General features: G+C 57.5%; 1 protein-coding gene across 1 annotated transcript; it reads left to right on the plus strand.

The window, feature by feature from the left end:
• The first annotated feature begins 3,560 nt into the window (after positions 1 to 3,560).
• CLU (clusterin) lies at positions 3,561 to 15,160 on the plus strand. The gene is made up of 8 exons (XM_054295299.1): positions 3,561 to 3,683; positions 4,466 to 4,614; positions 7,170 to 7,340; positions 10,846 to 11,263; positions 12,602 to 12,715; positions 14,285 to 14,511; positions 14,742 to 14,923; positions 15,002 to 15,160. The coding sequence occupies exons 1-8, from the start codon at positions 3,593 to 3,595 to the stop codon at positions 15,006 to 15,008; spliced, it is 1,359 nt and encodes a 452-aa protein (XP_054151274.1). The 5' UTR covers positions 3,561 to 3,592; the 3' UTR covers positions 15,009 to 15,160.
• The last annotated feature ends 3,153 nt before the right edge of the window (positions 15,161 to 18,313 follow it).

Raw genomic sequence — 18,313 nt, forward strand, 5'->3', positions numbered from 1 at the left:
TTTGGTTTCCGGGCAGTTTTGGCCCGCGGTTCCTGCAGTGTCACCCTGCGGTGCTGGGGGGGGTTGGGGACAGCGCCCCCCCCCCCCAGGGCGCTGGGCCCGCATTGCACAAGGCCGGGAGGGAGCGGGGCTGGGCCGGGGCTCTTTGGGTGTTATTTGGGTTTATTTGGGATTTATTTGGGGTTTATTTGGGTTTTTATTTGGGGTTTATTTGGGTTTTTATTTGGGTTTTTATTTGGGATTTATTTGGGTTTTTATTTGGGATTTATTTGGGGTTTATTTGGGTTTTTATTTGGGATTTATTTGGGGTTTAATTTGGGTTTTTATTTGGGATTTATTTCGGTTTTATTTGGGTTTATTTGGGGTTTATTTGGGTTTTTATTTGGGATTTATTTGGGGTTTATTTGGGTTTTTATTTGGGTATTATTTAGGTTTTTTTTAGTTTTTTTTTTTTTTTTAGTTTTTATGTAGTTTTTATTGGGGATTCATTTCGGTTTTATTTGGGTTTGAGTTCTTTTTTATTTGGATTCATTTGGTTTTATTTGGGTTTTATTTGGGTTTATTTCATTTTAATTTGGGTTTTATTTGGGTTTTCTTTGGGTTCCGTTTGGGTTTTATCTGGGTTTGGTTTTTAAATTTGGATTTATTAGGTTTTATTTGGGTTTATTTCATTTTTATTTGGGTTTTATGTGGCTTTGGTTTTTTTTTCTTTTTTATTTGGATTCATTTGGTTTTATTTGGATTATTTTGGATTTATTTGGGTTTGTTTTTTTAATTTGGTTTTATTTGGGTTCTTCTTTTTTGGGTTCTTTCTTTGGGTTCTTTTGGGTCTTATTTTGGTTCATTTGGGTTTTATTTGGGTTGTTTTTATATGTTGGATTCATTTAACTTTATTTGGATTATTTTAGATTATTAGGGCTCTATTTGGGTTCTGTTTGGTTTATTTGGGTTCTATTTGGGTTTGGTTTTCTTTTACTTGGATTCATCTGGTTTTATTTGGATTATTTCGGCGTGGTTGGGTTGTATTTGGGAATTGCACAATCCCGGAGGAGGCGGCGGCTCCCACGGGGAGGGGGGACCCGGGGCCGCTCCTTTATTTGGGGGGGAAACCGAGAAAACCGAGAAAACCGAGAAAACCGGGGCCGCTCCTTTATTTGGGGAGGGGGGGATAAAAGGGAACCGGGGCCGCTCCTTTATTTGGGGGGGGAAACCGAGAAACCGAGAAAACCGAGAAAACCGGGGCCGCTCCTTTATTTGGGGAGGGGGGGAACGAACCGGGGGCCGCTCCTTTATTTGGGAGGGGGGGATAAAAGGGACCCGGGGCCGCTCCTTTATTTGGGGAGGGGGGGGGATAAAAGGGACCCGGGGGCCGCTCCTTTATTTGGGGAGGGGGGGAACGAACCGGGCCGCTCCTTTATTGGGGAGGGGGGGAACACGAACCGGGGCCGCTCCTTTATTTGGGAGGGGGGGATAAAAGGGGACCGGGGCCGCTCCCTTTTTTGGGGGGGGGGTTTGGGTTTGGGTCCCGCCCGGTGAATTCCGCCCGCGGTCACCGCGCTGGGCCCGGGCGGGGCGGGGGGGGCGCGGCCGGACCCCCCCCCAGGGACCCCCGAGACCCCCCCCTCAGTGCCCAGGGACCCCCTAAACACCCCGTGTCCTGAAACCCCCCAAGGACCCCCTTAAAACCCTCTGAACCCCCCAGTGCCCCCCCTAAAACACCTCCAGTGCCCCCCCAAACCTCCTCGTGCCCAGGGACCCCTCAATGCTCAGAGACCCCCACAAGTACCCCCCTAAACAACCCCCTGACCCCCCCCAAACCGCCCATGGCCCCTAAACCACCCAGTGCCCCCCCAAAACCCCCTCTGCCCCCCCAAACCCCGTCCATGCCCAGGGACCCCCACAAGCGCCCCCCTAAACCCCCCTAAAACCACCGCACTGCCCAGGGACCCCCAAAATCCCCCCCCACCCCCCCGTGCCCAGTGTCCCCCTAAAACAACTCCAGTGCCCCCCCCAAACCTGCCCAAAATCTTCTGAACCCCCCCAGGGCCTCCGCAAACCCCCCCAAAACCTTTTAAACCCCCCCTCCCCCCAGTGCCCCCCAAAACCCCCCCCAGTGCCCCCCAAAACCCTCAGCCCCCCCCCCCCCCAAACCCCCCGTGCCCCTCCCCCCGTTTCCGCTCGGGTTTGTTTGGTTTGGGGGGGGCGGGGCGGGGGGGGGGGGGGGAGGGGATGAGTCACAGTCCCGTGAGGGGGGGGAGGGGCGGGCCCGGCCCTGACCCCCCCCCGGCCCTGTCCCTGTCCCCATCCCTGTCCCCTGACACCCTCCTGTCCCTGTCCCCCCCCCGACACCCCCTGCCCCATCTCCTGTCTCTTGTCCTCTCCTGTCCCCCCTGTCCCTGACCCCCCCCTCGACCCCCATGTCCCTGTCCCCATCCCTGACATCCTGTTGTCCCTGTCCCCCCGACCCCCTGACGGCCCCGGCCCCATCGCTGTCCCCTGTTCCCCCCCCATCTCCTGTCCCCTGTCCTCTCCCGTTCCCCCCTGTCCCCCCCAGCCCCCCGTGTCCCTGCGCCCATCCCTGTCCCTGACCCCCCTGTCCCACCCTGTCCCCCCTGTCCCCTCCCCAGACCATGGCGCTGTCCCTGTCCCCTAGTGACACCCCTTGGCCCTGTCCCCAATCCTTGTCCCTGGCACCCCAGCCCCTCCTGTCCCTGTCCCCCTTCAATCCCCATGTCCCTGTCCGCTGTCCCTGTCCCCCCATCCCATCCCATCCCATCCCGAACCCACTGTCCCTGTCCCCCCCTGTCCCTGTCCCCCTCGACCCCCATGTCCCTGTCCCCTGTCCCCCCATCCCATCCCATCCCATCCCATCCCGAACCCACTGTCCCTGTCGCCAATCCCTGTCCCCTCTCCCTGACATCCCAGCCGTCCCCTGTCACCCCCATCCTATCCTGATCCCACTGCCCCTGTCCCCCCCGACACCCCAGTCCCATTGCTGTCCCTGTCCCCTGTCCCTGACCCTCCTGTCCCAGTCTCTGTCCCCTCCTGTCCCCTGTCTGCCCCTCCTGACCCCCCCATCCCCATCCCTGTCCCCCCCCTGACGTCCCGGTCTCCGTCACGGTCCCTTCCCCCCCCCCGTCCCTGACCCTCCTGTCCCCTGTCCCCCCTGTCCCTGTTCCCCCCTGACCCCCCCTGTTGCTGTCCCCTCCTGAGCCCCTGACCCTGTCCCTTGTCCCTGACCCCCCTGAGCCCTCCTGTCCCTGTCCCCAGACCACGGTGCTGTCATTGTCCCCTGTCCTTCTCCCTGTTGCCAGACCATGGCACTGTCCTTGTCCCTGTTTCTGTCCCCCTGACCATGTCCCTGACCATGTCCCCTGACCCTGTCGCTGTCCCCAGGCCATGTCCCTGTCACTGTCCCCTGTCACTGTCCCTGTCCCCTCACCCTGACCCTGTCCCTGTCGCTGTCCCCAGGCCATGGCGCTGTCACTGTCGCTGTCCCTGTCCCCTCATCCTGTCCGTGTCCCTGTCGCTGTCCCCTGTCACTGTCCCTGTCCCCTCACCCTGACCCTGTCCCTGTCGCTGTCCCCAGGCCATGGCGCTGTCACTGTCGCTGTCGCTGTCCCTGCTGGCGCTCCTGGCCCTGGGGGGGGCTGAGGCGCTGCTGCCCCCCGGGGAGCTCCGAGGTGAGAGGGGGAAATTTGGGGGGTTTGGGGTTAAATTTGGGGGGTTTGAGGTTAAAATTGGGGGGTTTGGGGTTAAATTTGGGGGGTTTGGGGTTAAATTTGGGGGATCTGGGGAGGGGAGGGTCATGGGGTCCCATTTTGGGGGGGTTGGGGACGGTGGGGGGGGGTCACGGGGTCCCATTTTGGGGAGGTTTGGGAGGGTCACAGGGCCTCATTTTGGGGGGCTTGGGGGACGGGGGGGTCATGGATTTTCATTTTTGGGGGGTCACGTCCCCAGAGGATGTCACAGGTTTTAATTTTGGGGGGTTTTGGGGCAGGATCAGAGGTTTTAGTTTTGGGGGAGGTCACAGGGTCTCATTTTGGGGGGATCAAGCCCCCAGGGGATGTGATGGGTTTTCAGTATGGGGAGATGGGGTCACAGGGTCTCTCTTCCCTGATTTTCCCCCCAAATTTTCCACCACTTTTCCCCAATTTTTCCCCATTTTACCCCCACTTTTACCCCTGATACTTCCTCCTGATATTTCCCCACTTTCCCCCCATTTTCCCCCGGATATTTCCCCGTGATACTTCCCCACTTTCCCTCCAATTTTTCCCCACTTTCCCCAATATTTCCCCCGCTTTCCCCAGGGTATTTCCCACACTTTTCCCTGGATATTTCCCCCACTTTTCCCCCTGCTTTTCCCCCACTTTCCCCTCAATTTTTCCCCAGTTTCCCCCGGATATTTCCCCCCATTTTCCCCCACTTTTCCCCATTTTTCACCCCACTTTTCCCCTCCCCGCAGAGCTGTCAGCCGCGGGCAGCCGCGTGGTGGACGCGGAGGTGGAGCGGGCGCTGCAGGGCGTGCGCAGGATGCAGGAGCTGCTGCAGCGCAGCGACCGCGGGCACCAGGAGCTGCTGCGCTCCCTGCAGCAGGCGCAGCGCGGCAAGGAGGTGTGGGAACGGGATTGGGAATGGGATTTGGGATTGGGAATGGGATTTGGGATTGGGATTGGGAACGGGACTGGAATGCAGCAACCGCGGGCACCAGGAGCTGCTGCGCTCCCTGCAGCAGGCGCAGCGCGGCAAGGAGGTGTGGGAACGGGATTGGGAATGGGATTTGGGATTGGGATTGGGAATGGGATTTGGGATTTGGGATTGGGAACGGGACTGGAATGCAGCAACCACGGGCACCAGGAGCTGCTGCGCTCCCTGCAGCAGGCGCAGCGCGGCAAGGAGGTGTGGGAATGGGATTGGGAATGGGATTTGGGATTGGGATTGGGAATGGGATTTGGGATTTGGGATTGGGATTGGGATTGGGAACGGGACTGGAATGCAGCAACCACGGGCACCAGGAGCTGCTGCGCTCCTTGCAGCAGGCACAGCGTGGGAAGGAGGTGTGGGAACGGGATTGGGAATGGGATTTGGGATTGGGATTTGGGATCAGGAATGAGAATGGGATTGGGAACAGGAATGGGATGGGAACACAATGGCCATGGGCACTGGGAGCTGCTGCGCTCCCTGCAGCAGGCGCAGCGCAGCAAGGAGGTGTGGGATTGGGATTGGGACTGGGAATGGGATTGGGATTGGGAATGGCATTTGGGATCAGGAATGGGAACGGGAGTGTAGCGCAGCAACCACGGGCACCAGGAGCTGCTGCGCTCCCTGCAGCAGGCGCAGCGCGGCAAGGAGGTGTGGGATTGGGATTGGGAATGGGATTGGGAATGGGATTGGGAACGGGATTGGGAATGGGATTGGGACTGGGGTCGGGTGAGGGATGGGATTGGGAACAGGATTGGGACTGGGATTGGTAAGGGATGGGATTGGGAATGGGATTGGGAGTGCAGCGCAGTGACCGCGGGCACCAGGAGCAGCTGCGTTCCCCGCAGCAGGCAAAGCATGGAAAGGAGGTGTTGGGAACAGGATTTGGGGTGGAGAATGGGATTTGGGATTGGGAATGGGATCAGGAATGAGATTGGGAACGGGATTTGGGATTGGGTTCTGGGACGGGATTGGGATTGGGATTTGGGATTAGGAATGGGATTGGGAGCGGGAACGGGAGAGGAGGGCAGCGCAGCAGCCGTGGGCACCAGGAGCTGCTGCGCTCCCTGCAGCAGGCACAGCGTGGAAAGGTGTGGGATTGGGATTTGGGATTGGGAATGGGATTGGGACAGAGATGGAAACAGGATGGGTATAGGAAAGGGAATAGGATTGGGATCAGGATTGGGATGAGATTGGGATCAGGATTGGGATGGGCCAGGAATGGGATCGAGATGGGAATGGGGAATGGGCTGGGCCAGGAACGGGATTGAGATGGGCCAGGAATGGGGTGGACTGGGAATGGGATGGGCCAGGATTGGGATGAATTGGGAATGGTGTGTCCTGAGTCCGGAGAATGGTGTGTCTCAGGAATTGGGAATGCTGTGTCAGGATTGGTGTTTTCCGGGAACAGGGAATGCTGTGTCAGGGGTTGGGTGTCCTGGGAATGGGGGATGCTGTGTCAGGATCGGTGTGTCCTTGGAACAGGGAATGCTATTCCGGGAACAACGATTGCTGTGTCAGGGTTTGGATTTCCCAGGAATGGGGAATGCTGTGTCAGAGATTGGATGTCCTGGGAACAAGGAATGCTGTGTCAGGGGTTGGAGTGTCCCAGGAACAGGGATTGGATGTCCTGGGAATTGGGGATGCTGTGTCAGGGGTCGGGGTGGCCCTGGGAACAGGGATTGTTATCCTGGGGATCACTGTATTCCGGGAACAGGGGATGCCATGCGGGAATTGGGGTGTCCTAGGACTCTGGGAATGCTGTGCTTGGGATTGGGGTGTTCTGGGATTCTGGAAATGCTGTGTGGGAGTTGGGGTGTCCCGGGAATAGTGTACTTGGGATTGGGGTGTCCCAGGAATCTGGGAATGCTGTGCTGGGAAACAGCAGCTCCTGGGACTCTGGGAATGCCATGCTTGGGATTGAGGTGTCCTGGGAATCTGGAAATGCCATGCTGGGATTGGGGTGTCCTGGGGCTCTGGGAATGCTGTGCTGGGAATCAGCGGCTCCCAGGGTTCTGGAAAAGCCGTGCTGGGGATTGGGGTGTCCTGGGAATCTGGGAATGCCATACTGGGACTTGGCTGCTCCCAAGACTCTGGGAATGCTGTGCTTGTCATCACAGTGTCCCAGGGCTCTGGGAATTCTGTGCCGGGGTTTGGGGTGTCCTGGGAATCTGGGAATGCCAGGATTGGGATTGCTGTGTCCCAGGGCTCTGGGAATGCTGTGTGGGAGCTGGGGTGCCCTGGGAATCTGGGAATGCGGGGATTTGGGGTGTCCCGGGACTCTGGGAATGCCGTGCCGGGGATCAGGGTGTCCTGGGAATCTGTGAATGCCAGGATTGGGGTGTCCCAGGACTCTGGGAATGCCGTGCCGGCACTCAGCCACTCCCAGGACTCTGGGAATGCCGTGGTGGGACTCGGCCGCTCCCGGTGCTCCGGGAACGCGGATCTGAGTGCGGCATTCCCGCCAGGAAGCGGTGCAGCTGGCGCGGCAGAAGGAGCAGGAGCTGTCGGCGCGGGGCGAGCGCTGCAACGCCTCGGTGCAGGCGCTGTGGGAGAGCTGCAAGCCCTGCCTGCGGCAGCGCTGCCTCCGCTTCTACTCGCGCACCTGCCGCAGCGGCGCCGGGCTCGTGGGCCGGCAGGTGAGGCACGACAGCGGGGAAACACACTGGGAAACAGTGGGGATATACTGGGAAAACAGCGGGGAAACAGCGGGAGAAAATGGGGAGACAGTGGGGAAATAACGAGGAAATACTGGGAAACAGTGGGGAAGCAATGGGGAAACAGCGGGGAGAAAATGGGGAAACAGTGGGGAAACAGCGAGGAAATACTGGGAAACAATGGGGAAGCAATGGGCAAACAGCGGGAGAAAATGGGGAAACAGTGGGGAAACAGCGAGGAAATACTGGGAAACAATGGGGAAGCAATGGGGAAACAGCGGGGAGAAAATGGGGAAACAGTGGGGAAACAACGAGGAAATACTGGGAAACAATGGGGAAACAGTGGGGAAACACCAGGGAAACAACGAGGAAATACCGAGAAAATAATGTGGAAACGCCAGGAAACAGCAGGGAAACACTGGGGAGACACCAGGAAACAGTGAGGAAACATCAGGGAAATACCGGGGAAACAACGAGGAAATCCCAGGAAACAGTGGAGAAAAAATGGGGAAGCAACAAGGAAATACTGGGAAACAATGGACAAACAGTGGGGAAGCACCAGGAAAACACTGGGGAAACATTGGGGAAATACCAGGGAAACGCTGGGGAAATACTGGAAAAACACTGGGGGAAAAAATGGAAAGCAACAGAGAAACACTGGGGAAACAATGGGGAAATAGTGGGGAAACATTAGGGAAACACTGGGGAAACATTGGGAAACAACAGGGAAACACTGGGGAAACAGTGGGGAGATGCTGGGGAAACACTGGGGAAAGACCAGGGAAATACTGGGAAAATAGCAGGGAAATAGTGGGGAAATGGCAGGGAAAAAATGGGGAAATAATGGGGAAACACCAGGAAACAACAGGGAAACAGTGGGGAAAACACCAGGAAATACTGGGGAAACACTGGGGAAACACCAAGGAAATAGCAGGGAACCAATGGGGAAATAACGGGGAAATAATGGGGAAATAACAGGGAAATACCAAGAAAACAATGGGGAAACAACTGGGAAACAACAGGAGACACTGGGGAAGCACTGGGGGGACAGTGGGGAAGTACTGGGAAAACAACAAAGAGATAACAGGGAAACAACAGGAAAACAGCAGGGAAACAACTGGAGACACGAGGCAAACACAGAAGAAATAACGAGGAAACACTGGGGAAACACTGGGGAAATAATGGGGAAATAGCAGGAAAAAAATAGTGAAACAGTGGGGAAACAATGAGAAAACACTGGGGAAACACCAGGGAAACATTGGGGAAACAATGGGGAAACAATGGGGAAACAATGAGGAAATACCGAGAAACAATGGGGAAACAGCAAGGAAAAACCAGGGGAACAGTGGGGAAATGATGAGGGAACAATGGGGAAATACAGGGGAAACAGTGGGAAAACAATGGGGGAAAAATGGGGAACAACACGGAAATAACAGTGAAACAATGGGGAAACACTGGGGGAAAAAAAGGGAAACACCAGGAAAATATCAGGGAAACAAAGGGGAAAAAACAGGGAAACAACAGGGGAAAAAATGGGAAACACTGGGGAAATAACAGTGAAACAATGGAAAAACAATGGGGAAACAATGGAAAAACAACCAGGAAAATACTGGGAAAACAATGGGGAAACAACAGGAAAAAAATTGGAGGGGGGGGATTGGGGATGATCCATTAGCCAGAGCGTCAGTGGCTGAGGGACACAGGAATACTGGGAAAATGGGATTTGGGGTGATCCCATTCCCACATTTGGGCTGATCCCATTCCCGTTAGTGACCCCACACCGGTCAGGGGCACCGGGATACAGGAAAAGGGGATTTGGGATGATCCCATTCCCATTCCCGTTAGTGACTCCCGGCAGGGGAGGGGCACCTGGGTACTGGGAAAATGGGATTTGGGGTGATCCCATTCCCACATTTGGGCTGATCCCATTCCCATTAGTGACCCGAGGCAGATGAGGGACACCCGGGGTACGGGAAAAGGGGGAACTCAGCCTCACCCCAATCCCATTCCCATTAACTGGCAAACTGCTGGGGAGGGATCCCACATCACACGGGAATACCGGGAAGGGCAGGATTTTGGCCTCATCCCATTCCCGTTCCCAGAGATTTGGCTGCTGACGGATCCCACAGGGATATCAGGAAAGGGGGATTTTGCCCTGATCCCATTCCCAGAGGGTCTCCAGGCGCGGGATCCCACATGGCCTGGGATCCTGGGAATGGCTGGGTTTTGATCCCATTCCAAGAGGGTCTCAGGTGAGGGATCCTGGGAACAGCTGGGTTTTGATCCCATTCCCAGAGGGTCTCCAGGTGCAGGATCCCACGTGGCACAGGGATACCAGGAAAGGGGGATTTTGCCCTGATCCCATTCCCAGAGGGTCTCCAGGTGTGGGGTCCTGGGAATGGCCAGGTTTTGATCCCATTCCCAGAGGGTCTCAGATGCAGGATCCCACATCACACAGATATCCTGGGAATGGCTGGGTTTTGATCCCATTCCCAGAGGGTCTCCAGCTGAGGAATGCTGGGAATGGCTGAGTTTTGATCCCATTCCCAGCAGGTCACAGGTACAGAATCCCACATCACACAGGGATACCGGGAAAGAGGGATTTTGCCCTGATCCCATTCCCAGGGGGTCTCCATGTGCAGGATCCCACATTGTCCAGGGATCCCAAGTTCTGACCCCGTTCCCAGAGGGTCTCCATGTGCAGGATCCCACATTGCCCAGGGATCCCAAGTTCTGACCCCGTTCCCAGAGGGTCTCAGGTGCGGGATCCCACATTGCCCAGGGATCCCAAGTTCTGACCCCGTTCCCAGAAGGTCTCAGGTGCGGGATCCCACATTGTCCAGGGATCCCAAGTTCTGACCCCATTCCCAGAGGGTCTCCATGTGCAGGATCCCACATTGTCCAGGGATCCCAAGTTCTGACCCCGTTCCCAGAGGGTCTCCATGTGCAGGATCCCACATTGCCCAGGGATCCCAAGTTCTGACCCCGTTCCCAGAGGGTCTCAGGTGCGGGATCCCACATCACACAGAGATCCCGGGAATGGCTGGATTTTGACCCTGGTCCCAGAGGGTCTCCATGTGCAGGACCCCACATGTCCCAGGGATCCTGGGAAAGGCCAGGTTTTGATCCCATTCCCAGAGGGGCTCCAGCTGAGGGATCCTGTGAACGGCCGGGTTTTGATCCCATTCCCAGACGGTCTTCATATGCAGGATCTCACATCACACAGGGATCCCAGGAAAGGGGGATTTTGCCCTGATCCCATTCCCAGAGGGTCTCCATGTGCAGGATCCCATATCACACAGGGATACCAGCAGTGGGGGATTTTGCCCTCATCCCATTCCCAGAGGTTTGGCAGCTGAGGAATCCCACAGCAATCAGGGATACCAGGAAAGAGGGATATTTCCCTGACCCCATTCCCAGAGGGTCTCAGGTTCAGGATCACACATGGCCCAGGGATCCCAGGTTCTGACCCCGTTCCCATTCCCAGCTGGAGGAATTCCTGAACCACACGTCTCCCATCTCCATCTGGGTGGACGGCGAGCGCCTGGACTCGCTGCTGGAGCGCGACGAGCGCCAGGAGCGGCAGCTGCAGGACCTGGAGGAGCGCTTCGGCCTCATGGAGGACGGCGTCCAGGACATCTTCCTCGACAGCTCCCGCGTCCAGAGCCGCCTCCACCCCTTCTTCCAGGCGCCCTTCGGCGGCTTCCGCGAGGCGCTGGGGCCGCCGGTGCAGCGGCTGCGCCTCCCGCGTCGCTCCCGGCGCTTCTCCGGAGACTTCTTCCCCTTCTTCCCGCACCGCCACGGCGGCTTCCAGCAGCTCTTCCAGCCGCTCTTCCAGATCACCCAGCGCATGCTGGAGGACGCCCAGGGCAGCTGGGAGAATCCCACCGGAGAGTTTGAGACAGGTAGGGATGGAGGGGAGCGGGGTGGCGGGTGGGGGATCCCGAATTCCGGTGGGTTTGGGGAAAAGAGTTGCGGGAAATCAGCGAAACTTGTGAGGGTTCTGAGAAAAGAGTCCCAGAAAATCCTTGGAAAATTTGGAGGATTTGGAGGATTCTGGGAAAAGATTCCCAGAAAATCCTTTGCAACTTTGGAGGGTTTAGAGGATTCTGGGAAAAGATTCCCAGAAATTCCTCGGCAGCCTTGGAGGATTCTGAGAAAAAATTCCCAAAAAATCTTTTGCAACTTTAGAAGGTTTGGAGGATTCTGAGAAAAGATTCCCAGAAAATCCTTGGAAAACTTGGATGATTTGGGGGATTCTCAGAAAAGATTCCCAGAAAATCCTTCGCAACTTTGGAGTGTTCTGGGAAAAGATTCCCAGAAAATCCTTCGCAACTTTGGAGTATTCTGGGAAAAGATTCCCAGAAAATCCTTTGCAACTTTAGAAGGTTTGGAGGATTCTGGGAAAAGATTCCCAGAAAATCCTTTGAAGCTTGGGAGCATTCTGAGAAATGATTTCCAGAAAATCCTTGGCAACTTTGGAGGATTCAGAGGATTCTGAGGAAAGATTCCCAAAAAATCCTTTGCAACTTTAGAAGGTTTGGAGGATTCTGAGCAAAGATTCCCAGAAAATCCTCTGCAACTTTAGAGGGTTTGGGGATTCCCTAAAGGGATTTCCCATGGAAACCTGGGAATCACGAGCTCTGCTGGTGGTGGGCTGGGATTTGGGGTGTTGTCCCACCTCGATCCCAGCTGCCATCATGGGAATGGGGTTTTTTTGGGAGTGTTTGGTTTTTCTAGGAATGCTGATGATGGTTTGCTTGGGAATGTTGGAGACGCTGGGTTTTTCTTGGAATGCTGCTGAATTTTTGGGGGGTAATGCTGCAGGTGTTTGGGTTTTTTGGGAATATTGCAGGTGTTTTTTGGGGGAATATTGAAGGTATTTGGGGTTTTTTTTGGGATTGCAGAGGATGTTTTTTTGGTGTTGGTTTTTTTGGGGATTACAGCCGATGTTTTTTGGGATTACAGCCAATGTTTTTTGGGTGTTTGTTTTTCTAGAGATTGCAGCCAATGGTTTTTTTTCTGGTTTTTTTTTTTTTTTTTTGGGATTACAGCTCATGTCTTTTTGGTGTTTGTTTTTTTTTGGGAATGTCGCAGCCGGTGCCGTCACCGTCTGCCAACGCAGCCCTGGGGATGGGAGGGGCCCAAATTCCAAGGAAAAATCCCTTTTCTGGCACCTGGGGGGGACCTGTGGGGACTTAGGGGGTATTTGGGGCACTGAGGCCAGCCCGGAATTCCCGCAGAATCCCGGAATTTCAGCAATGACCGGATGGTTTGCCGGGAGATCCGGCGGAACTCGGCCGGCTGCCTGCGGATGAGGGATGAGTGCGAGCAGTGCCGGGAGATCCTGGCCCTGGGTGAGCCGGGAATGGGGACGGGAACCGAGGAATGGGGATGGAAAAGGGGATGGAAAAATGGGGATGGGGATGGAAAAATGGGGATGGGGTGGGGATGGGAATGGGAATGGGGTGGGGATGGGAATGGGGGCAGGAACAGGAAATGGGATGGGAATGGGGATGGGGAACGGGGATGGGGAATGGGGATGGGGAATGGGAATGGGAACAGGAACAGGGATGAGGGGATGGGGAGAGGAATGGGGATGGGAAAGGAGATGGAAAACTGGGAATGGGGAGAGAATGGGAATGGGAATGGGAAAACGGGGATGGGGATGGGAACAGGGATGGGAATGGGGATGGAAATGGGGACAGGGATGGAAATGGGAACAGGAATGGAGATGCGGATGGGAATGGGAACGGGGACAGGAATGGCAATGGGAATGAGAACAAGGATGGGAATGGGAACAGGGATGGGGATGGGAACAGGAATCAGGATGGGGATGGGAATGGGGAATGGGAATGGGGGCGGGAATGGGAACAAAGATGGGGGCAGGGATGGGAATGGGGATAGGGATGGGAACGGGGACGGGGACGGGAATGGGGACAGGAGTGGTGATGGGGACAGGAACAGGAATCAGAACAAGGATGGGATTGGAGATGGGAATGGGGATGGGGACAGGAGCAGGGATGGGGACAGGGATGGGAATGGGAGCAGGAAGGGGGATGGGGACGGGAATGGGAACGGGGATGGAGATGGGGAACAGGGAATGGGGATGGGAACGGGGATGGTGATGGGAATGGAGATTAGGATGGGGACAGGAAAGGAGATGGAAAACTGGGAATGGGAACAGGAATGGGGATGGGAAGGGGAACAGGGATCAGAATGGGGACGGGGCTGGGAATGGGGATGGGAAAGGAGATGGAAAACTGGGGATGGGAATGGGAATTGGGAATGGGGAGGGGAATGGGAATGAGAATTGGGAATGGGGATGGGAGAGGAGATGGAAAACTGGGAATGGGGATGAGAATAGGGATGGAACAGGAACAGGGATGTAGATGGGGATGGGAATGGGAACAGGAATGGGGGGCACAATTCAGGGTTTGGGGTGCATTTTGGGGCGTGGGGGGATGGGAACGAGCATGGGCATGGGAACGGGAATGGGAACAGAGATGGGGAATGGAAATGGGAATGGGCATGGGAAAGGAGATGGAAAACTTGGAATGGAGATGGGAATGGGGACGGGGATGCAGATGGGAATGGGAACAGGAATGGGGATGGGAACGGGTATGGGAATAGGGATGGGGATGGGAATGGGGACGGGAAAGGAGATCAGAAACTGGGAATGGGGGTGGGACAGGAACAGGGAATGGGAACAGGAATGGGGATGGGAATGGGCATGGAGATGGGGCTGGAGATGGGAATGGGAAAAGGAATGGGGGGCACAATTCAGGGTTTGGGGTGCATGGGGTGGGTTGGGGTGCATTTTGGAGTGTGGGGGGATGGGATGGAACAGGATGGGATGGGGTGGGATGGGATGGGATGGGATGAACCCCGCAGGGCCGTGCTGACCCCATCCCACCCCGTCCCAGACTGCGGGCAGGAGGATCCCTCTCAGCAGGAGCTGCGGGAGCAGCTGGAGGACGCCGTGCGCGTGGCCGAGCGCTTCACGCGCCGCTACGATTCCCTGCTCCGGGAATTCCAGGAGGAAATGCTCAACACCTCCGGCCTGCTGGACCAGCTGAACCGCCAGTTCGGCTGGGTGTCCCGCCTGGCCAACCACTCCATGGGCTCCGATGGCTTCCTGCAGGTCACCACGGTGAGGCCGGCGGGATGGGGCCGGGATCGGGGCCGGGAACGGGGATGGGAAGGTGGAAAGTGGGACAGGGCCACAAAGGGCTCTTTGTGCTCCGGCCGGGAATCTCTTGGCAGAGCCGGATGCTGCCGGGATGGGAGCCAAGGTCAGGGGCCCGCCTGGGGCTCTCCCGCGGCCGCTCCCACCTCACAAACCCAGATTCTCCCGCGGGATGACCCCGGTGCCCATTCCAGGTGCTGTCCAAGGCTCCGAACCCCGAGGACCCCTCGGTGCCCCCGGACACGCAGGTGACGGTGCAGCTCTTCGACTCGGAGCCGCTGGCGCTGACCGTGCCCGGGGACATCCCCTGGGACGACCCGCGGTTCATGGAGAACGTGGCCCAGCAGGCGCTGCAGCGCTTCAAGGAAAACGCCGTGTGAGTCCTGTGGGATATTCCCAAAAACCCCCCCCGAGGGATAACAGTGGGCTCATCCCGGATTTTCCTCCTTTCCAGAGAGTAGCCGCGCAATGCGGCCGCTGCCGCCCCTCCGGATCCCCCTTCCCGGGGGGAATTCTCAGCATCGCTGCCGCCTCTCCCCTCCTGACCCCTCCTGCTGCCAGGACCCTGCAGGGCCCCAAACGGAAAATAAAGGTAGAGTTGAACACCCTGGAACTGCCTACGGAGTTTTTGGGATCATCCTGTGGGAAAAAAGGAGGAAAAACAACCTCGGAATTTTCCATAATTTCGTCATTGCGGAATTGTGGAGTTGAGGAATGAGGATCCGGTCCCAAATCTGATCCAGCAGGAGCTGCCCAGGATTGGGGACCTGTCCCCATCCTGTGGGACACAAATCCCAGTGCCAGGGCCTGTCACCATCCCGTGGGACACAAATCCCAGTGCCAGGGCCTGTCCCCATCCTGTGGGACACAAATCCCAGTGCCAGCGCCTGTCCCCGTCCCATGGACACGGATCCCAGTGTCAGGGCATGTCCCCATCCCATGGACACGGATCCCAGTGCCAGGGCCTGTCCCAGCTCATGGACACAGATCCCAGTGCCAGGGCCTGTCCCCATCCCATGGACACAGATCCCAGTGCCAGGGCCTGTCCCCATCCCATGGACATGGATCCCAGTGCCAGGGCCTGTCCCCATCCCATGGACACAGATCCCAGTGCCAGGGCCTGTCCCCATCCCATGGACACAGATCCCAGTGCCAGGGCCTGTCCCCATCCCATGGACATGGATCCCAGTGCCAGGGCCTGTCCCCATCCCATGGACACGGATCCCAGTGCCAGGGCCTGTCCCAGCTCATGGACACAGATCCCAGTGCCAGGGCCTGTCCCCATCCCATGGACACGGATCCCAGTGCCAGGGCCTGTCCCCATCCCATGGACACGGATCCCAGTGCCAGGGCCTGTCCCCATCCCATGGCCATGGACACGGATCTCAGTGCCAGGGCCTGTCCCCATCCCATGGACATGGATCCCAGTGCCAGGGCCTGTCCCAGCTCATGGACACAGATCCCAGTGCCAGGGCCTGTCCCCATCCCATGGCCATGGACACAGATCCCAGTACCAGGGCCTGTCCCCATCCCAGCTCATGGACACAGATCCCTGTGCCAGGGCCTGTCCCCATCCCATGGAAACAGATCCCAGTGCCAGGGCCTGTCCCCATCCCATGGACACAGATCCCTGTGCCAGGGCCTGTCCCAGTTCATGGACACAGATTCCAGTGCCAGGGCCTGTCCCCATCCCATGGACACAGATCCCAGTGCCAGGGCCTGTCCCCATCCCATGGACACGGATCCCAGTGCCAGGGCCTGTCCCCATCCCATGGACACAGATCCCAGTGCCAGGGCCTGTCCCCATCCCATGGACACGGATCCCAGTGCCAGGGCCTGTCCCCATCCCATGGACACGGATCCCAGTGCCAGGGCCTGTCCCAGCTCATGGACACAGATCCCTGTGCCAGGGCCTGTCCCCATCCCATGGACACGGATCTCAGTGCCAGGGCCTGTCCCCATCCCATGGACACAGATCCCAGTGCCAGGGCCTGTCCCAGTTCATGGACACGGATCCCAGTGCCAGGGCCTGTCCCCATCCCATGGACACGGATCTCAGTGCCAGGGCCTGTCCCCATCCCATGGACACGGATCCCAGTGCCAGGGCCTGTCCCAGTTCATGGACACGGATCCCAGTGCCAGGGCCTGTCCCCATCCCATGGACATGGATCTCAGTGCCAGGGCCTGTCCCCATCCCATGGACATGGATCCCTGTGCCAGGGCCTGTCCCCATCCCATGGACACGGATCTCAGTGCCAGGGCCTGTCCCCATCCCATGGACACGGATCCCAGTGCCAGGGCCTGTCCCCATTTCATGGACACGGATCCCAGTGCCAGCGCCTGTCCCCATCCCATGGACATGGATCCCAGTGCCAGGGCCTGTCCCCATCCCATGGACACGGATCCCAGTGCCAGGGCCTGTCCCCATCCCATGGACACGGATCCCAGTGCCAGGGCCTGTCCCCATCCCATGGGACACCCGGGATCAGCCGGATCCCACTGCGATGGGATCACCTGCCCCTCATGAACAAGGGAAGAGCTTCCCTGCCAAGGAACTGCCAGGTCCTGATGCCCCTGGAAGAGATCCTGGGGGATAAATCCTGCTGGGACACCCTTGGGGACAGCTCCTGTCCTCTGCCATCCGTGAGAATTCCTAAATTTCCGCAGGATCCCCACCAGAAAACCCCATGGAATGGGCAGAGTGGCTTTATTGGGAACACGGGTTGGGGAAGGGGTGGATCCAGCCCCAAACCCATCCTCATCCCAACTCCCTGGGAATGGGGCAGAAGCTCCAGGAGAGCTGGCTGTGGCCCCAAACCCATCCTGATCCCAGTCCAGCCCCAGTCCCATCCCAATCCCCTGGGAATGGGGCAGAGGCTCCATCAGAGCCATCTCTGGGTCCGTATCCCACCAGGAAGAGCCGGCACAGCCTCTCCACCCCTGACATTCCCTGTGGGGACAATTCTCAATCCCCGGGAGCATTCCCGAGGGCCAGTCCTGCTGGGACACCCTGGGGAACAGTCCCTGTCCTTTGCCATCCCTGAGAATCTCCAGATTTCTGTCGGTTTCCCGTGGAGATCCCCACGGAATGCGCAGAGGGGCTTTATTGGGAACATGGGTTGGGGAATGGGTGGCTCCAGCCCCAAACCCACCTGAATCCCAATCCAAATCCAGCCCCAAACTCATCCCAATCCCAATCCAGTCCCAATCCCATCCCAGTCCCCTACGAATGGGGCAGAAGCTCCAGGAGAGCCGGCTCTGGGTCCGTATCCCACTGGGAAGAGCCGGCACAGCCTCTCCACCCCTGGCTGACATTCCCTGTGGGGACAATTCCCAATCCCAATCCCCGTGAACATTCCTGAGGGCAATTCCTGCTGGGACACCCTGGGGAACAGTCCCTGTCCTCTGCCATCCCTGAGAATTCCCCAATTTCTGCAGGGTCCCCATGGAGATCCCCACGGAATGGGCAGAGGGGCTTTATTGGGAACATGGGCTGGGAAGGGAGTGGATCCAGCCCATATCCCACCCCAATCCCAAACCCAGTCTCAATCCCAATCCTATCCCAATCCCAATCCCCTGGGAATGGGGCAGAAGCTCCAGGAGAGCTGGCTTTGGGTCCCGTATCCCACCGGGAAGAGCCGGCACAGCCTCTCCGCCCCCAGCTGACATTCCCGGCAGGGACAATTCCCAATCCCAATCCCAACCCCAATCCAGTCCTAATTCCACCCCAATCCCTTGGGAATGGGGCAGAATCTCCAGGGGAGCC

Source organism: Melozone crissalis, unplaced genomic scaffold (genome assembly GCF_028551555.1).
Source record: "Melozone crissalis strain CALT ecotype California unplaced genomic scaffold, PUWL_Pcris_2 ptg000617l_1, whole genome shotgun sequence".
NCBI classification, from domain to species: domain Eukaryota; kingdom Metazoa; phylum Chordata; class Aves; order Passeriformes; family Passerellidae; genus Melozone; species Melozone crissalis.

Excerpts from the sequence above, each read along its gene's own strand:
- CLU (XM_054295299.1), top strand. The coding sequence starts at position 3,593 with ATGGCGCTGTCACTGTCGCTGTCGCTGTCCCTGCTGGCGCTCCTGGCC. Across the intron at positions 12,716-14,284 it reads CCGGGAGATCCTGGCCCTGG|ACTGCGGGCAGGAGGATCCC; the intron begins GTGAGCCGGGAA and ends ACCCCGTCCCAG. Across the intron at positions 14,512-14,741 it reads GCTTCCTGCAGGTCACCACG|GTGCTGTCCAAGGCTCCGAA; the intron begins GTGAGGCCGGCG and ends TGCCCATTCCAG.